At 38.5% G+C, this 15,716-nt stretch overlaps 1 protein-coding gene across 1 annotated transcript in view; it reads left to right on the top strand.

The window, feature by feature from the left end:
• Nucleotides 1-5,581, top strand: part of LOC127635719 (paralemmin-2-like) — a 197,628-nt gene extending 192,047 nt beyond the window's left edge. The window contains exons 10-14 of the mRNA XM_052115949.1: nucleotides 1,190-1,260; nucleotides 2,817-2,878; nucleotides 3,019-3,075; nucleotides 4,829-4,988; nucleotides 5,294-5,581. Of these exons, the coding sequence (XP_051971909.1) occupies nucleotides 1,190-1,260; nucleotides 2,817-2,878; nucleotides 3,019-3,041 (156 nt within the window). The 3' untranslated portion in view covers nucleotides 3,042-3,075; nucleotides 4,829-4,988; nucleotides 5,294-5,581. The remainder of the gene's footprint in view (nucleotides 1-1,189; nucleotides 1,261-2,816; nucleotides 2,879-3,018; nucleotides 3,076-4,828; nucleotides 4,989-5,293) is intronic.
• Nucleotides 5,582-15,716: the final 10,135 nt, after the last annotated feature.

Here is a 15,716-nt window from a genome sequence, read left to right as displayed (position 1 = left end):
TTTTGTCAAGGCAGATAAAGCATGTTTGCTAAAAGTAAAATGTTAACATTTAGATTTAAAGTTTATCAATATTCTTTTATAACAAAATATATTCTCAACCAATCCATGTTTGCACAGTTAAATGTTTGCATTGTTATTTATTTATGTTAATAAACTATATAGTTCAACTATTGAACCTTCTGGTTTCTTCAGGCATCATTATCAGTATACTTTTCAAACGGGCAGCATTATTAAATTATATATCGTAACAAATATCGATATCGATCAATATGGAAAAAAATATCGTGATAATATATTTTGCCATATCGCCCAGCCCTAGTTTAAATAGTCAGTAGTACAATTCAGTATCATTCACAGTAAGCACTGCTCCACTGTGATGTTTCCAAGCATATTTTTAGCATGTAAAGCGGATGATTTTCTACGTCGGTATTGGAGCGTGAGTAAAGTACAAAGCCTATAATAAAGAATAGTTTAGCATCCAAATACATCGCAAATGTAAAAACATTTTGATTGTAAAGAGAGCGTTTTTTATTACGTGTTCTGTTCTGAATATCATTCAATTTCAAGGATTTGTTGTGGAATGTTTTGAGAGTATCATCAAATAAGAATAATTCTCTCGTTTTAGTGATTCCCTAGTTATTTTTTTTATAATTCTAATCCGGTAAGGCAAGTAATATTCTCTGTGTCTTTATATAAATAAACCAAAACAAAAAAGTTTGAGCACCGCTGCTTTATGGCACGTTTTGGATTGTGGTCAGCACAGAAAACAGCGCACGATTCTTAAATGGTTTGAAAGTTATATTGAAATGCGAATGTTCGTTGGAGCTCTACAGCACACATCTTCTACTCGACAGTCAAAGCGAGGTTACGTTATTGCCCATCGTGCACAGCAACCCTAAAGGCACGGGGGTGGCGGTGCCACCGGCTTGGGCCCGTCATCGCTGCTCGCAGCTTTAATTAACCTTTGTAATTGAAACAAAATAGAATAATTGTCTTTTCTGTTTTTTTCAGTGATCGATTTTCATCTGATTTTTGTAAGTGATCATTCTAGAAGTCATCCTACAGTTCTGATTTGCCATGTTCTTAACATACTGTTTTAGTCAATAAAGATAAATTGAGTGCACATTATTTCACAAAGGCATTTTCAATATATTTGACTCCTTTTCATGTTTCTTCTTTTTCTCAACAGGAGCTACATACACCCCAAAGGCTCTTTTCAGAGCCAAGGCCCATATTACACAGCGTCTTTGCCTTTGTACAGTAAGTATGTGTTTTAATTAACCTAAAAGACAACTGAAACGCTATCTTACCATGAAATAAAATTAGTCATACCGTGAAACAGAATTTTGGTCATACCGCCCACCCCTACCCTGGTCGGTAACACTTTACGGTAAGGGTACATGAATTATCATGAATTCATGTATAAATTCATGCATGAATTATGCATTAATTCATTCATTAATATCTCATGAATCATCATGGAACTAACACGAGTTCAACGGTTTTCATTCATGACTTCATGGATGAACAAGATCTTAATTAAAACATTAACTAAGATGAGTACATCATCATGAATTATGATTTATTACACTTGATTATTATGTTTTCTTTGTTCAAAGTTATGCCACCATTAATAGCACATTGTTCATCAGTGTTTCAAAAGACCTAGTCACCACTTTAGTTGAGGGGCTAATAGTAGATAGAGTAGATAATGCTTAGTTAGTGATGACTACTGTATTTGAATGTCAACAGAATTTGTGTACTATAAGCTTTGATTGGTCAATTTTGGGGTCTGTCCAATACTGTACTCATTGCTAACTAAGCATATCTATCAGTGACTTCATCATGTGTGTGGCCCCTCAACTAAAGTGGTGACTAGGTCCTTTTAAACACTGATGAACAATGTGCTATTAAAGGTGGCATAACTGTGAACAAAGAAAACATAATGATCATGCTTAATAAATGTTTTTGTGCCTTTTGTGGGGCTTAACAATAACACATAATAGTATACCCACAATATCGGATTTGGATCGGCCTCGTCTGATCGATGTCTGATCGATACCCGATCCCGCAAAAATGGCAGTATCGGAGCCGATAACGATCCTGAGTATCGGATCGGGACATCCCTAGTAATAATAACAGCCATTAAGCTCCTGGACAATTGACCGTTCCCAAAGATCCCCCCCCCCCCCCTTAGTTACTATCGCTATGTCCGACAAGCTACGCTGCTCTCACACACACCATGTTCTCACACGTAAAAAATACATCGCTGACAGACAAAATTTGAAATTTGATCTTTTTTTCTTTTCAAACAATAAATACAGTTTTGTGGCTCTTTAATGTGTCGTGACAGATCGCTGTAGAGCATCAGTTAAAGCTGCTCGTGATCCAATCATCTCTTCCTTCTAGTTCATTTATAGCATCAAATAAACATGAATGAACATAAGAATGAATGTTGTTTTAACCACGGAAAGGCGTCAGTACATTCCGTTTTTCAAGTTCAAATCCTCCAATGTTAATCTGCTAACCCTGACTGCTTTGTCGGACAAAATGGCAGATGGCTAAGTATGATTGGTCAGATCACCTGTCAATCAAGCTCCTTGCGAAGGGTCAATTGTTTCTCTATATGTTATCATTATAATAGTCCTAATTATGGTGTTCATAACAAAACCAGCATGAAGAAACTTGTTCGCCTATTAAACTAAAATAAATATTTACTCACACATGTGCAAGTTAATGCAAGTCTGTTAGGTAAAAGGAAATTAGGCTACTATTTATGTTTTAAATAAAAATGATACATTTTGATGTCTTTGTAGAGGAGAGGAGAACGCTCGTGCTGCTGGAGAAGAGCCACTTCACTGGCAGAGTCATAGCAGAGGTGAAGTTCGACACATTGTCAATATGGCTGGTTTTCTTTTGAATCTGAGGGACCAGTGGTTACATATTAGATCACAGCCTGGTCTAATACATATTGATTGCAGGGTCAGTCAAATTGTCTATAAATTATCTGTTCCACAGGCAATGTTCAGCCCCACTCATAATCCAGATCCTGTCGAGTTTACAGCTCCAACTCAGGTACACAGTGACCATCATCACCCTAACATTTAATCTATAATTTGGTTCTTAGCTGAGGTTCACTTGGGACGCAGTCATGTAAAGTTTTTCTCAGGAACACAATATATGAGCAGATGGATCTAACTAGCCTACTACTCAAACATTACCTTACATACTGAAATCCACTGCTTCATCAATCCCTTATTTAATCAAAATGTATATCCCTGTTTGTTCCCTACATTTACTATGTGTCTGTTTCACAGCAATGTAATAATTCATGTTTGTTGAGATTCCCCGTTTGTGTCCTATGTCTTCTGTGATGCGCTCTCCCACGCACACTGCTGCCTAAGTAGTTTATGGTTACTGCTACGACCCTGAGGGTCATTTCTGTGTATTTTTTTGGGTTTCTGTTCCCTTGGCGTGTGTCTTATAGGCCGATTGGTGCAGCTGATTGGTGTGGTGATCCAATTGGACATAACGACAGCCTGCCCCTTTAAAAGTCGCTGCTGACGTCATTCAAGAGCTTTGCTCTTGCTCGTTTTGGGGATCGCTTTTCATTGTCATCAAGCTTTTGATCCTGCGAAAAAAAAACTGATTGATGCACAACAAGCTGCCTTTATTTGCCAAAGTGAATGACATTGAAACCTGTGATCTCGTGCATTGTTATTTGGTTAGAGATGGTGTTCCAATGTGTAAATGCCCACTGGGCAGTGGACTTTCTGATGAACGTGTCTTGCAGGTGGTAGTGCCATCGTCACTGCGCAAAATGGTGTAGACAACCGCCCATAATGATGCAGGTCATGTGGGAGTTAAAAAGACGCATCACAAAATTGACCGTTCGCAGGCCCCTCCCACAAAACGGCCATTGTCCAATCACACATCATAGCAACCGTTACTATGTGAGCAGGTCTGTCAAACATTGACTCCAAGCAAGATGGTGAAGCGGTGCACCACGGCGTTTGTAAATCGGACACTAGATACCCTGAGATACCCTGAGAGATTGTCTGGAGGAGTTGTGTTCTTTCCATTTCCAAAGCCGAAAACACAACGTGAGCGGTGCCTACAATGGATAAAACAGTGTGGACAGCCCCACTCCCAGTTAAATGTGTAGAACATGGTTAACTTCAGCGTGCAGCGTGCGTGAGACTGAGACACTGAGATTAACGTTAGTCAAAGAAAAATTACGTTTTCTAAAGGGTTGTTGTTAACATGATATTCTCGGGGGAAAATGAGCAGCAGTCACTAGCAGTGCAGCACCCGTAGGCTAACGTTACAGTTTAGAGGAGTGCACGTTACGAACGGGAAAGCATGAAGCTTACTTGACAACATCAGTTCATATATCAATATCGTAACGAATAGAAATAACCTTAAATAATGTATGGTTATCTGCATCTTTCCGTCTCTTATGTATAGTTACTTTTTAAACACGAAAATCGCATTCAGCATGACACGCAAGCGGTTGCCGTGGTAATGAACAACCTGCTTGTTAAAGCGAATGTATCTGAGGCAAAATTACTAAATATGCAGCGCAAGTTATATATTTCTAACTCCAAACATTAGCCACTGAACCAGGTTACAAAATCTTCTTCAAGGCTGAAATTTGGTCTCTGCATTTATCCCATCCATGATTAGTGAAACACACAGAGCACACAGTGAACACTTACTCAAGGGCACTTCAGCCATGGATGTGGGCATGGGAGAGCAGTGCTTCAAAGACAATGTAATACAGCAGGTTGTGAAATGGGATTAGTCAAATTTGTCTTTTACTTCACAGATAACTAAACTGTCATTGTCTGGTGGCAAGAATTTAAAGGAAACAGTTTGGAGAGTCTGCACTAAAATATTTGAACAGAATCTTTCAACTCAGCTGAACTGGTGCGGTAGGGGTCAGAAGACAGGCCTTAAATCACGGCCTATTCATCAGGTACTCCTGAGTAAGTCCTACAATGTGTTGAAGCAACATTCTGTCACTATTCAACCCATATATAAATATATATAAATATTTAAAACAACTGATATAAATACAGACACCACCTGTATTTATATCAGTTGTTTTTAAATATTTATATAATAATTTCACAGTATTCTCAACCAAATGTCTTTTAAGGTTTTTTTTTTTTGTTATAAAATGCTCTAACTTTTCTTAATTGTCTTTATAGAAACAATCAAACGAAGATATAGACTTTTGTGCTACTGTCTTATTTTTTCCCCCTGTTGCTTTTTTTATTTTTTTGTTTAGGTGCTGTGTTAAGAAATCCTGCCCAACAAAATTCCACTGAGGCAGATGTAGAGATGGCTGTAAGAAACTGGCTGCGGCTGAGCAGGGACAGGAATGGGGGCGGCAAAGGCGGGGCGAGCAAGCATCTTAAAGTGAAAAAATTGATTGGGCTGATTTTTCTTGATTAACTATTTTGGAGGGGATTTCTTTTTCTTTTCTTTTTTTCTTGTGTACTTTTCTGTGTGATTTGTTGAGTGTTAAAATAAATGATACTGCTTTTGCAAAAACAAATTAAAAAATAAATTTTCAAGGTCATCTTCCGGTGCCCTCCTATTTTGTTATTTCTCCCAGAAAACTCCTGTAGCCTAATTTGCATGACCATCAAACTTAATTTTAATATCACTGATCCATTAATTTTTTCTGTTAGACTGACATTTCCCAGGTAGTCAGATTGTGTGTGAAATAGGCTACCCTACACATAAACAATCACTTACTTTCAATTTAACTTTCACTTCAATTTCATTTCGATTTACTTTCAATTTACAAATTGTTAGGGAAGAAATATTATGATTAACACATCACATAAACTGTTATTGAGTGTTGATAGACAATAGGAAACTTGTGTCCTTGGAACAATCTGACAGCAGTTAACGTTAGCTTAAACAAATAAATAAAACATAACGGTGGGATCCTACTAGAGCGGCGAAAAGCATTCAGACGCCTCGTTCCCTTTGACTTAACACTGGAACAGCTGATTTTCAAGCATGCTGTGTCGTTTCCAGCGATGCAGCCGAAAATCAGTTGTTCCGGTGTTAAGTCAAAAGGAGCGAGGCGTCTGAATGCTTTTCTCGCTCTAGTGGGATCGCGCCGAATAGGTCATAATAATTATATCGGGTTTACGTTGGCTCACGGTCGGCGATCATTCTAATGCCACCGTCTTCCCGACATCTTGCCGATTAGCTACCGATCTCCATAAGACATCTTACCGAGGCACTTTATGTCGGGCTGGCACACGCGCCCCAACGTCGGCACGATCTAATTTGTTGTCTGGGATTTATATCCTGTCCTCGGAGTTAAACCAAAAACTTCACTGTAAATTGTAGCAACACCACCCCCTTCAGACGAGGCTCATATTTATAACAATAAACCGGGGGAGTAGATTCATTTAAACTAATATATTCATCCGGTTTAAGCCAGGTTTCAGTCAAACAGAGCGCATCCAATCTATGATCTGTATGATCCATTTCATTAACAATTAGTGCTTTGGTAGAAAGAGATCTAATGTTTAGTAGCCCTATTTTTATATGATGTGTATTTTTAATTTGTTTGTTTTGTTCAAGTTTGACCTTAATCAAATTTTTTCTAAATGATTTAGTGAGGGTATTGTGTTTGGTAGTTCGGGGAACAGACACAGTCTCTATGAGATATCTAGGTGATACAGTCTCTATGTGTTGTAGTTTATGTGACCTGTGTCACGTCCCAAGGCAGCTAGCAGACGTTTGGATTAACCAGCTTGTCTGCTTCCTGACCTGGGCCCCAGTTAGTTAAATACTATCATTATTAAGACTATGAGCCAAATTACTAGAGAGGAGAGCGGCACCTTCCCTGGAGGGATGGAGTCTTTTAGCAGGTCAGGTCTACCCCAAAAATTCTTCCAATTGTCTATAAATTCTATAAATTGTCTATAAATTATATATTCTTCAGACACCACTCAGTCATCCAGCCTTTCAGTGACACTAATCTACTATAAACCTCATCACCACAACGAGCAGGGAGGGGACCAGAGCATATTACAGTGTCTGGCAAAATTGCAAACCTCTTTAACATTATCTTTAGTGATCTCCAACTGGTGAAGCCGGACATCATTAGTGCCGACATGGATAACAATTTTAGAAAATCAACATTTAGCATTAGCCAGCACTTGTAAATATTGATTTGATGTCAGATGCTCTGGCCCCAAAATGCAATTAACAATAGTGGCTGGAGTCTCTATTTCCACGTTCCTTACAATAGAATCGCCAATAACAAGGGCTCTTTCAACATGATTCTCAGTGGGTGTATCACTGAGTGGGGAGAATCAATTGGAAACCCTATACGAGTATGCCGCCGAGACATCACCCAAATCCCTGCTGCAGGGGCTCTACAGCTGGAACCAAAGTGTGTATGTTTCTCTCTGTACTACTTGCATCCGAAACAGTATCTACCGGCTTCTCTTTCTCACTGACCTCCACTAGTGTTCAGATGCGAGTCTGTAACTCATTAACCTTCTCCGTCAGCCTGACTAATTCCTTATATTTATCACATGTGAATCCCTCACTGCTGACGGAGTAGGCTATTGTAAACATGTGACATGCAATGCAGGAAGAAATAACATGAGCGGCTGCCATGACTTACCGCAAATTGTTTGTTGTTGGTTGTTCCTGAGCAGTGAGGGTTTGAGATTGATGCAATAATCTGTGTACCGCAGAGGAGAAAAAAACGGGTGCGTGCTGAAAACATGCATGCAGTTTAATCGCGATAAAAATAGAACGTGGATGCAGGTGGAATAGGCGCGCAGTTGAATAATAAGAGAATAATATGAGGGAAAACCTGATGCACGCTTAAAAATGGCAGCTGTAAAAGATTAAAGGCTGAAAACAGATATATAAGCGATGCTAAAAAAAAAACTAGCAGGCTACAAATACAGACTCTAGGTGCCAGCAGCAAAAGGTAAAATACATGCAGATGAAACAGTAGAAAAGTGGAAAAACCTGAAACGCGGTAAAATGACAAAGGCTATAATGATGAACGATAAATATAACAATGAACGTTGGAGAATAAGAATAAGCAATGCTAAGCAGCCTAAGCAGGCTACAAACAAAAAGCATGCCATCAGCAACAGGAAGTCCAGTCTAGACCTAACTAAAGCAGTCTTAATTGTGAGTTGAACCCAGATAGCAAATGAAATCTGGCCCAGTTGTGGCCCACATCTTCCCACATTCTTCTGGCCCACATACCGCATGGAATGACGGCGATGACTCAACCTGATTGTGGCTGCTATAAGTCAGCCACAACCAGACCAGATGTGGGCCACATCTCAGAAATGGCATGGGCCACATCTGGGCCAGGTGTCTGAGGCAGTGACGGACATCTGGGCCAGATGTGGCCCACATCTAATTATCCTATAATAAAGAAAATACTCATATAGTCTAAATTGCTTTATTAAATATAAAAATTTTATAAATACATATAAATATTTATAAATATAAAACAATAAACAAAACAGATATTATATTAAAATTATATAAATACATTACATTTATTCATTTGGCAGACGCTTTTATCCAAAGCGACTTACAAAAGAGGAAAAACATCAGCGAATCATCTTAGGGAGACAGTGGTACAAAAAGTGCCATATTACAAAATTTCACTATTATCAGAATAGTATACAAAACAAGATTTAAATGTAACAAGAACTGTAAATTATTATTATTATTATATTTTTTATTTTTTGTGACCGGTTAAGTGCTTTTGGAAACATCTGATACATAGAGAATTCCAATATATATTCAAATATTCTCACTGAATTGAATACATTGTTGAGTCTTTAAGTGGAGAATTCAGATCAACAGTTTGATAACTAGCAGGGCAAAATGGGAGTCCTTTGAACAGGCAGGGGTCAAACCAGAAGGAAGTCGAAAGAAAACATTAGGAACAAGGTCAAGGGCAAGCGAGTGTCAGAACCAGGTGAAGACAAGATCTAAAGGTAGTCCAAAGAAAACATTAGTCCAAGGTCCACAAGGTCTAAACATTAGGAAGAAGGTCAATGGCGAGCAAATGTCAGAACCAGGAGAAGACAAGATCTCGATTTTTTTTTTTCTCTTGCACGACGGCCTCCATCCCTGTCTGCGGCAAGCTGCAGCCATCTTTTGACCCAATGTTCTATTTCTTGGTCTGTTGCGGTAGCAGTTAAGCGGTTTCTTCTGACAGAAGCTACAATGACACATATATGATCAACATTAAGGTGGCAAATAATAATTGTTATTTATTATAAATCTAACATTTATAGTGTACGATTTTTAGCTGAGACCAAACAGCATGAATAAAATCACAGTAGTTATTTTCAGACAGCCTTACCATTATTTACAGTTTTTAATGCGTTGTCTTTAAATGCAGCGTTGCCATTGATTCCCCTCCAGTTAGTCTGACGGGCCATGTCGTTTGTAAGAAGGAAGCCAAATGCTTTTCTTTTCCTGTTGTGCCTCCCCTCAAGGCTAATGTGTTTGTCTGTAGAAATGAATTTATGCACAAATGAAGAAACAAGTGTCAAATCTTGAGTAGAACATAGAATAAACTGTGTGGGCTTTTTCCTGTCAAAATAACTGAGTTTTTTTTTAATTATTTAGCCTTTAAGAACAAGCAAAAACCATTACCGTTCCTTCAGCAGTGGGAGGAACTAATTTGCAATCAGCAATTTCATTGGCTAGCGCTCACTATCACATCCACATTGTGATTTCAAAACCCTCCGTTAGAGTGAGTGAACGCATATAATTGACACTTTTCCACCATCGGGCCAAACCTTTCTTGTTGCTTAACCATTCCATGTCGAAACGGCCCAGCCAGTACGGATATGGTTTTGTTTTCCACTGTGGGGCTAATAACAGAGCTCATAATATAAATGCGTCAGTCGTTGCCTTAGTAACGCAAGTGTTTAAATTATAAGTAAAATAAGGTCTTTCCTCAGGGGAATTCGCCAGGAAGGGGCTGTCACGAGGAGTAAGAGATCCGAGAACCAAGTCCGAGTGGGCCAATAGGGGGCCACTAGAGTGACTTGTTCCTTGTCCTCCCTGAACTTGCACAGCACCTGTGCAAGAAGGCTCACTGGGGGAAATGCGTACTTGTGCAGTGCCCCCGTGGGCCAGCTGTGTGCCAGTGCGTCTGCCCCGAGGGGAGCCTCTGTTCGGGCATACCAGAGCGGGCAGTGGGAGGTCTCTTGGGAGGCGAACAGGTCTACCTGAGCCTTGCCGAACCGTTCCCAAATCAGCAGGACTGACTGGGGGGGTGAAGCCTCCACTCTCAAGCGTTGTTGTGATTGCGCGTCCGCCACCACATTGAGGTTGCATGTGGCCGTCTGAAGCGGAGAGCAATCTACCGCATACAGGAACTTTAAAAAGACGTGTCCTGAAAAGGACGTTCAACGCCAGCTGTGTATTGCTCTTTTAGAGGAAAATACTCTTTATAAGAAAATCACTCTTTTAATGAAAACACTCTTTCAACTGTGCTGTCGAAGCGCCCAGGGGCAAAGTGCACTGCCGTACAGAGAAGGAGAAAGCCGCTGAAGTGCGCTGTAGATCCAACGCTCAGAGATGAGAGGAACAGGTGTGTGACTCGCAGCTCGCTGCATACACGACCATCGGCTCCGAAGAAAATTTCTGAATGAAACAGACACATTTCCTCGCCTTTATACCCGTATGTCCGGGGGCGGGACATGCAAATTCTGTCTGCCAATTTCTCATTGGCCTTTTCGAATAGATCAGAGATGTAAACGGCGCTCAAGAGAGACCCCTAGTGTCGCTTTTTGACACAACGTCGAAGTGAGCGACAGACGGGGAACTTGTGTTATAATGTAAATTAAAAAAAAAAAAAAAAAAAACATTAAGCACTGTCATTTATGAAGAAAACCCAGGTTTCTGTTCAGGATTTCAATTTTATTTAATAAATAAATAAATAATTGAATCAGCTTATATTTGGCACAAATACTATTGGCCTAATGGAAAAATATGTAGCCTATTCAATTAAAAAAATATCTAGGAATGTAGGACTTTGTAACTAGAGGTTTAGCCACATTATTACCTGAAGCTCCTTGGGTGTCAAAAATGATTTGGCCGTTTTGAACTTAAGCTTCTTTTTAGGTCTGTTGCTCTCTCTCTCCCTGTCAGTATCCTCCTCATCTGACGTCATAATTATTTTAACTGCAAGGCACACACACACCTCCCAGTAACTTTCTAGGTAACACAATTTATGCGGCACATGCGCTCGCTTTTTTCATCCTGACATGATCCTCTCATTACGGTGATGGGTTTGGCTCCTATAATAATTAGGAATACGGTACTATGCAAAATCAGGTTTAACAATCTGTGACACACTAACCATATAACTTACCGTTACATGGCCAGCTTAAATGCCTGGTGAACAAGCAAGCTAGCTTGCAAATTAAGTAATGTTAGGCAAACGTTATTAACGTTAAATATTTTCCCAAGTTTGGCAGGTCTGCGTTAAGTTAACTCTTCAACTTTCCACATCCACCCCAGCCCGTTTACCTTTGGAAAGGAGTTAAAAGCACCGTCCTCACTTGAGGAACCAGCAAGGTGGAGGAAGAACGAGAGGGGATAAAACCCATTTTGTGTTGCTATAAATTTGCAATCTCTTGAAATGATCGACATTATGCATTTGTCAATCATCCCCGCTTGATAGATTGGTCGAAATCTTCTTCTTTTGCTTTTCGGCAGGCCAGATGCTGCTGCCTCTTGCTGTTAGACTTGAGTACTGCACATGCACAATTGAACAAAAAGGCGTCACCAGCTTTTTGAGTAGTTTAGAGTGACAGATCATACCAGCGTACTTTGCTGTCAAAATATGTGCTTGCTACGCAAAATGCGTACAGGTTGGCAGGTCTGAAAATTGAATCAGGAAAATGGTTGATTCTCTACACTGGTATAAACAATTAATGAAACCTGTAAGATTTGAATGTTGTGTTAGTGAACTGACACAGTATATACTTACAGCTTAAGACTTCTGCCTCTCCACGTCTAAACTTTGGGGTGCGATTCCTTGCTGTAAAGAATAATTGGTGGGAGAGGCCAAAGTTTAGCAGTACCTTTTAGCACATGATATATGGGTAAAATATGGGTATGGGTAAAATTGGAAGAAAACTGTTTTATTGTAAACTCACATTCACGGGTCACTGATGTCTGTTTCACAAGTGTTGATGTCCTCCTTTGGTTGCTGCTTGCTCTGTTCATAGCTGTAGAGGATAATATATAGTTACATACTGCAGCTTTAAGTAATTTGTTTTTGCCCCCCTGATAGCATCAAAACAAGCCAAATATATATGGTCACCCCTGTAATTAGCTAACATTTTTTAAGATATTAACACAATCTTTAAGTCACAATTCATAGTCTCCACCTCCTCTCTGGACAATTTTGCGGTATATTTCCTCCTCCCAAAAGCTACCGCTATAAAACTTTTTCTCAATTCCTCAATCCTCATACGCACGTGTCGGTGATGTAGCAAGTGTGGTTATGTGGTGATGTCATTATGAAATTAGGGACGGCAAATTAATTGTAGGTCCTAATATTAATTTAATAATAATACTAGCATTATAACAATAATAATAATTTAATAGCCTACATTAATGGGAAAACGAGCCAATTATCACCTTGATAATATCACCTAATAAAAAAAACAAAAAAATCACCTAATATCTAACTGGTATCAAATTGATGTTTTAATTGTCTGTTGTCGTATGCATATCTACTCTGTAACTCGCATGTCCTGTGTTTTCAAATACTCACAATTCATAGTCTCTGCCTCCTTCTGGCCAGTGGTTGAGAGCAATTTGAATACTGTAAACATTGTTCACTGATCAATATTCATAAAAGCCTAAATTAAATCGGTTCATTATATAAAGTGATTGTGTCTCTACAGAAGACTTAAGAAGAGTTAAACCGCTCTATTAATATAGATTTATTTTAGAATCTCTGTCTCATGAGATTCTTTCCAAAGATGAAAAAACGTCTTATAGGCTAGGAATTACATAATTTGAATTTTGTGGGTGAACTGATCCTTTAATCATTGTATTTATTATAATAAGAACATACTTGATGCTGAAAATGTGAGTTCTTACATAATGATTAACTTTAATCTTTTCATATGAATTATTATTCACAAATTACAGATTACATATCTTTGTTTCTCTGGGTGTGAGAGAGAGAGAGAGAGAGAGAGAGAGAGAGAGAGAGAGAGAGAATGACGGCAGCCAAGCCTATTGGAAAATGTGCTACTTTCCATACAGAGTTTACAATATTATAAATAACTGTATAATTTATTACTTTAATATGACAGAATAACCGTAGCCTTTGTAAAAAATATTAAGCATATGTCTACGTAAATATACGGTTTACAAAGATGTCTAAACTGCCAGCGGTAAGAATTTACCAATTACATCATACATTAATAATATTTGACGACATTTAATAGGAGTGTGTTACACCGTGTCTACAGCATACGTGATCGACGTGACACGATTGCGACAACAGCTAATTATAATCAGTGATGCTGTCTACCAATTAAGAATCTACTATAATTAGCGATTCTCTCTAAACTTGACGAGGAACGAATTTTTTTTATTTATTATTAGTCCAAGCGCTCGCGCAACCTATGACAAGAAATGGATTTGTGTTGCGGATGCGTCCGGCGTACACATGGTTGATGGACAAATCCTCGTTTACGTTGCTATTTAAAAACAATAATAAATCAAATTCACAACAAAATGGATGTAAATTACTTCGAGTTAACAGATTAATCTGCAATTTAACTAATAAATTACCTCAGAAAACAGAATTTCTGTACTGTAGTAGGCCGTTATGACCATTTGTCGTTTATACAGCAAAGTAATACACTCTACAAGTTTAAAGAATTTTAAGGAAAAACATAACTTTTAAGATAAATTACCTTAATTGATTTACGGAGCTGGTAGAAACCGGAATGGGTCATTATCCATGCAAGTTCCAGACATCTCATTGGTTAGATTTAATCACGTGCTAAATTGATGCGTGTGTAAATTATATTACTAATTCATTTTTTTTTTTTTTTTTTTTTGCCATTTAAGAAATATTTAATGATTACATCACACATCAATACCAATAAAAATAATGAATTAAAGTTTTCATCAGTCATTTATTTGTTCCCTTTTCACAGACTGTATGAGGCGTTTCCACAGTTATCAAAATCGGTAAATGTGGTAAAGTTTTTCACATTTTTATTTTTAAAATACTATACATATTATACTATACATTTTATATTATACTCCATGTTATATTAGGCTACCTTGGCAGTATACGAATTAACATGTCTGCGAGGGTGTTTCTGTCTTCTAATAAATTTCTCTATATTTTACCCCTCTTTTGGAAAGTCATGGAAACAAAATGTATCACCACAAGGAAAACAGCTTATAAATCATGTTTTAATAAAAATATAAAAATGCAGAAAAGTTTCTGTGAAGGTTAAGTTTAGGGGTAGGTATAAGGTTAGGAAATTAGCACAGTATAAGTCCCCACCACCGCATAAAAACGTGTGTGTGTGTGTGTGTGTGTGTTGGTAATCCCCATGTTACACAGTAATGCCACTAAAATTTGACCTTGTGGATACATTGTTTGTTCCCCATGAGTAAAACAGCTTATAAATCATACTGAATTATGTTTTTTGAAAATGTAAAACTGCAGAAAGGTTTGTGTGATGGGTATAGGTTTAGGGGTAGGGTTAGTGTAAGGGCATAGAATATACAGTTTGTACAGTATAAAAACCATTACATCTATGGAATGTCCCCATACACACTCTTAAGAAAAATGGTGCTAAACAGTAACAAATTAGGGTTCTTTGGCTTGTAACAATAGCAGAACCCTTTTTGGTGATAAATAGAACCGTTTTTATAAGGTTGCATAAAGAACATTGCTTTGCAAGTGTTATATAGGACCTTAATGGTGTTATAAATTACCTTTTTAATAATAGTTTATTTTCATTCATATTAGTATATTAAATCTGTCCCACACACAGCAAGCCACAACTCACACTAACCGCTTGCCGCACACGGGCCAGATCTGGCCCACACACTGCAAGCCACAACTCACACTAACCAGCTTGCCGCACATGGGCCAGATCTGGCCCACACACAGCAAGCCACAACTCACACTACAACCGGCTTGATGTGTGTGGGCCAGATATGGCCCATATGACCTTTGCCGCTGCCAGAACTGAGCCATATGTGTCATAGTTGGCCCAGATGAGGCCCGGATATGTATGCTATCTGGGATTAGGTGTAGCCTATGCCATGCTAAATAGATGAGTCTTTAGTCTAGACTTAAAGTGAGTGTGTCTGCATCCCGAAATGTGCTGGGAAGTCTATTCCATAGTTTAGGAGCCAAGTATGAAAAGGATCTACCTCCTTTTGTGGATTTTAATATTCTTGGAATAATTAACAAGCCAGAATCGTTAACCGTTTTGTGTTGTTACAAAAGCAGTAAATTAGAATAAAATCACTATTTGTTATTATTTGGACTTTTAAGTGAAGTGCCAAGAGACTTTTAACATGAAAAGTAGCGTTGTTTTTCCGGAAGTGCGCGCGTGTGTGTTGCGAGTCAGCTGCCTGCTGTAGTTCTGCAGCTGCGCGTTGTCAGTCAGCTGACA

Source organism: Xyrauchen texanus, chromosome 43, assembly GCF_025860055.1.
Source record: "Xyrauchen texanus isolate HMW12.3.18 chromosome 43, RBS_HiC_50CHRs, whole genome shotgun sequence".
Taxonomy (NCBI): Eukaryota; Metazoa; Chordata; class Actinopteri; order Cypriniformes; family Catostomidae; genus Xyrauchen; species Xyrauchen texanus.
Note: the sequence above shows the minus strand (reverse complement) of the source record. Positions and strands in the feature narration are given on the sequence as shown.